This window comes from Plasmodium reichenowi, chromosome 13, assembly GCF_001601855.1.
Source record: "Plasmodium reichenowi strain SY57 chromosome 13, whole genome shotgun sequence".
Classification (NCBI taxonomy): Eukaryota; Apicomplexa; class Aconoidasida; order Haemosporida; family Plasmodiidae; genus Plasmodium; species Plasmodium reichenowi.
The window spans coordinates 357,072-362,915 of NC_033658.1; the positions used below are offsets into that span (position 1 = coordinate 357,072).

A 5,844-nucleotide genomic window follows, 5' to 3' on the forward strand; every position below is an offset into this window, starting at 1 on the left:
TTTTCTTTTTTATAAATTTAAGAATTTATTATTTTATCTATTCTTCAATTCTCATGGTTCTTTCAATATAAAAAAAAAATACACATTTATATAACCATGGTGACTACATATATAATATGTGCCTCTTAAAATTTTCTTTTTCTTTTTTTTTTTTTTTTTTTTTCCCCCTTCCATGAGATATAATAAATTTACAATAAATACACATTATGTTAACATATAAATAATTTTTAATTCAAATATTTTCTTTTTATATATTATACACATACCCAAAAAAAAAAAAAAAAATTAAAATAATATAATATAAAATAAATAAATATAAATTATCTCCTTCTCTAGGTTTAATTCTTATATAAAATAATAACACATAATTAAACTCTTTTGTTCAAAAAAAAAAAAAAAAGAATATTTTATATATAATTAAATATTATCATATTCTTATATAATATATATATATATATATATATATATATATATAAATACATACACACACAATATATACATTCTTTTATCCAATATGTCACTTTAATAATTATTATCATAATAATTATAAGCACATAAATATAAACATATAAAATTCTGTTAATCTTCAAATACATGTACAATCTTTTCATGTGTCCTTTATTCATAACAATTCACATATATATATATATATAAAATAAATAAATAAACAAATAAATAAATAGACGTACAAAAATATTATATATTCAAATCATTATCACGATAAAAAAAAAAAGGAAAAAAATAAAATAAAATAAAATAAAATAATAATGAAATATTTAAATTATATATTAAATTAAAACAAAATAAAATGTATACATTCATTTATATATATTATTCATATATAATAATAACTTTCTTATTATATACCATACATACTCCACACCTACATCCAATAAAATTTCATTCGAATAAAATAAAAAAAATTAAAAAAAATTATTAAAAAGGCAAATTTTGTAAATAAATAAATAAATAAATATATATATATATATATATATATATATATATATATACCTTTTTATATATACTTCATATATATTTTTTTTTTTTTTTTTTTTTTTTTTTTTTTTTTTTTTTTTTTTCCTATTTTCATTCGAAGGGGTTATAACTATTCAAATGCTTCGATAATTTTTCCATAATTTCCGTTTCATTAAAATTTTCAGACCTTTTATTATCAACAGTTGTTTTATTTTTTCTCTTCATTTTATCCTTGACAGTTTTATTATCATCATTATTAATTTGATCATTCTTTCTGCTATTTGCTTTTTCCATATGTAATTTTTTTACGTCTTTTTTTTTATGATTATCCTTATATATTTCACTTGTAATATGTATTTCTTTTTTTCTTTGACAAGAATTATTCTTCACAGTATCTTTTTTTTTATTATTTATAACAACACCCTCACTAATATTATTATTATTATTATTATTATTATCATTATCTATACCATTTTTTACATCTAGTTGTTTATTCATCTTTGCTGTATTTTCTTCCTCTTCATTATTTAAACTACTACTTCCTTTAATTAATCCCATCAATATCTTCCCGGTCAAGGTATTCACATTTATATCATCTTCCCTATTTATAGATGATACATCTTTATCATCCATATCGTCGTCAGTATATGAATCATCAAAATTGAATATATCGAATTTATCCTTAACATTTTTTTTACTACCTACACTTATTTTTTTAACAATATTTCTATCATCACAAATATTTGTTACACTAGTACTAGGACTAAATATATTTTTATTAACTACGATATTTTGACTATTCATTTTTTTATTATCATTTATAGATATATCGTTATTTTTATTATTTTTTAATTTATTCGATAAATTATCATTCTTCAACTTGATAATATTATTATTATCACATATATTGGTATCCATAACATTTGATGTCATTTTATTATTCTTTACATTGTCTTTATTCTTCTCCCTTATATCACCCTTAAGAGAATAATATGAACCATTCCTTTCTATCCCTTTTGACATTTCTCCTAGGCTTTTTTTTTTTTTCTTCATCATTACTTTTTTGCTATTATCCACATTAGCATTATCATTATTATTGTTATTGTTCTTTTTCGTGATATCCAAAATATCTTTCTTCTTAACCATCTTTATATGATCAACCTCTTCTTTTCCGACATTTAAATTTGGATTGCTCTCCACACACTTGGACAACTTGTTCATCTCACTAATATTAACATTACTATTGTGATTTTGTTTATTATTATTATTATTATTATTATTATTATTATTATTTGAACTTTTAGGTATAACCATATCAACATTCTCCTTAGTGCTATTCATATTTCCCTTTGATAACATATTTTTTGTGTTATTTAAAAAATATTGAATCTCTTTATTTATCGGACTTCTATCAGAGGAAGCAGAAAGAAGACCAGTCAAACCATTAGAAGACACACCTTTTACATTTACACTTTTTAAAGCCTCTTTTAAATATCTACTACCCTTCTTCTCATCATTACAATTTAAGGGTGTTGTATAATTATCTATATTATATGTTGATTGTATTCCAAACTTCTGTTCATTCAATTTAAACATATCCTCGGCACTCCAACCATTCATGTGATTTTCTCCAAACGTTTTGTCATTACATGCGTCTAGATTCGTATTTCTTGATGACTTGTAATACACAGAAGAGTCGTCCACTGAATGATAAGCATTTCTCATCATCTTTCTATGATTTCCATATATATCATTCTTTGCATTATATAACAATTTGTTCTTATTATTTCCATATACTCTCATCTGAAAATATTTCCTCTTCTCAATATATTGATCATCAAAACTTCTTAAACCTACCTCCTTCAATCGTAAGGCTGAGAGATGACCCACGCCTATTTTTTTAATATGATTCCTATACATCTTCTGATAAAAATCTTGATCACCATTTTTATTGAAGTAGCTATGATATCCTCTATTATAATACATATTATAGTTATTACCGTAATTTATATTATAATTTGGGTAATACATATATTTATTGTTATAATAATATTTGTTATTATAATGGTAATAATTATTATTATTATTGTTCATATTTCCTTTCACAAGCATATTATTTATAACTTTCTTGCCATCCTTATTATTGCTATTGTTATTATGATAACTATTATTATGCTTAATATTATTATTATTATTATTATTATTATTATGTTTAGTATTATTATTACTCATAACCTTCTTGTCATATATTATATTATGATTCATATTATTATTCACCATATCATCATTCATATTATCCTCATTACACTTGTCCATTATATGATCCTTTTTCATGTTGTCCATATTAAACACATTAGGTACAAAATTGTTGTAAATGTTCCCATAAGATATATTTGAACCCTCCTCATTTTTATACACACTATTATGTATTAACATACGGCTATTATTATTATTATTATTATTATTATTATTATTATTATTATTATTACTACTATCATTACTCATACTCAAATATCCCTTATCAAATGTATTATTCTGTTTCATCATGTCACTATTCATACTGTTCACATTTAAAACATCCGTATACGTGTCTTTGTTAGATAAAGAATCAACTTCTTCATCATAATAATAATCATCATCACTTTTAAAAAAATAATAATTCGATTTATACATATCCTTCGTTTCCATATCTGCATTTTGCAATTTCTTTATAATATGAGCGTCGATACCAGTTATTTGATATTTATAAGATAATATACTACTTCCTGAAACGTAGGTATTTTTTTTTGAAACTTTTCCTTTTATAGATAATTTTAAAACATTAATCCATTTAATCAAATTCGGGATAAACGGACATACAAACATATAATTAATACGCTCTTTTTTATTGTCAAAAAAGGTTTCTTTTCTTCTTTTGGAATCTTTATATTCTAATAGTTTCTCGATATCGAACCACCGAATGTCTCCAATTTCTTTTCTTGTCTTGGGCTGAAATTTTGTATCTTCTCTTATACCTGGAATTACAAATAATTTTATGGGCTGATCTTCAATATGAGTTTCGATATATACTTGCTCATCAATATACGGAAATATATCTATACCAATTTCTTCGTAGATCTCTCGACAAGCACACACAGAATCTTCTTCTAATTCATCCACTTTTCCTCTTGGAAAAGACCAACTATCTGTGCTCCATCCCTTTACTAGTAAACATTTTCTTAAATCATGGTTTAAAAGAATAGCACCTCTCAATGGTATCGTTCTACAATATCTTCTCCAATTTAAAGAAAATTGTTCATGAGCTGATGGAGGTACATATTTCTTTAAAATTGGACAATCGTCACATATTAAATAACCAAATGTTTTTAAACTCAACTTTGGTAATTTGTCTGGATATTTATCCTGCCACATATCATCATACCACCAATACGCTTCTTGAATTTGAAAATATAAATGCACATGATCTTTTAATAAAAACTCAGGTAATAATGCGATAAATCTTCCATAACAATCTAATAAAGCATCGTCTAATAATTTCTTATCTTTGGCTAGCTGCTTAATTCTTTGAGCACTAAATAGTTTCGTGCCCTTTGAACTATTGGGCAATTTATTAGCTAAATTCTTCTGCAACTTATTATTAGGCATTTTTGTTACCTTCTCTTTATAATTTGCTTCTTCTTCAAATAACTTTAATAAAAAAAAAAATAATAAATAAAAAAAAAATTGCAAAAGAAATACACCTATATGTAATTTATTAACAAAAAGAAAGAAAACATTATTCTAATTATAAAAGAAAAAATTCAAAAATATAAAATAATTAAATGTACATAATATATAAAATATATATATGTATATTTTCCTTTTTGGCTAGCAGAATATTAATAAAAAAAAAAAAAAAAAAAAAAAAAAAAAAAAAAATTAATTCTATACAAATACATATATATATATATATATATGTAAATATATATTTATTTATACACATAAATAGCTAGATATTTTCAAAATAAATTTTTAACAAATGATGAAAAAAATATTAACAAATCATCAAAAAAAAAAAAATAAAAAATAAAAATATATATATATATATATATGTAAGAAAAACTTTTACATTTTGTCCATTTTGATAAGACTAAAATATAATATTCATAAAAATAATATATATAATAAAAAAACACTTTTATATTTAGATTAATACATTAAATAGTATTTTTCTTTTTTATTTTTAAAATGTATAAAGAAATACATATAAATAAATAAATGAAATATGTATATATTATATATATTTAAAATAATACATGTTCTTATTATTAAAAATGAATTTTTCCCTATATATATATATATATATATATATATATATTTTATTTTATTTTCATTTTTTTTTTTTTTTCTTAATATAAAGATCTATTAAAAAAATAAAAAAGAATAAACAAATATATAACATATAATATAATTACACAAACAAAAATAAGTTATATATATAAATATATATATAACATTGCAGGGATTTTTAAATAAAAAATATATATATTTATATATACATAATATTATATTGATATACACAATATTGAATGAGGATTTTTCAATATGTTACTTAAATCGTAAAATATATATATATATATATATATATATGTCATTTACATACAAAACATTTTACTTTGTATTATTATGTATAGTTTTTTTTCTTTTCTTTTTTATTTTTCTCATTTATTATAAATAATAGGTATATTTTAATCTATCTTTATATATAAAATGATTCAAAATATATTATAAAAAAAGGTAGAATAAATATATACTTAATATTAACATGAGATATAATAAAATAGACAGATATATATATATATATATATATATATATATATTTAAAGAGAA

At 20.7% G+C, this 5,844-nt stretch overlaps 1 protein-coding gene across 1 annotated transcript; it reads right to left on the bottom strand.

Moving 5' to 3' along the window:
- Positions 1-1,086: 1,086 nt before the first annotated feature.
- PRSY57_1307900 (mRNA-decapping enzyme 2, putative) lies at positions 1,087-4,620 on the bottom strand (the record flags this gene model as incomplete). Its single annotated transcript, XM_012909015.2, has 1 exon — positions 1,087-4,620. The coding sequence occupies one exon, from the start codon at positions 4,618-4,620 to the stop codon at positions 1,087-1,089; it is 3,534 nt and encodes a 1,177-aa protein (XP_012764469.2).
- Between the last annotated feature and the right edge of the window lie 1,224 nt (positions 4,621-5,844).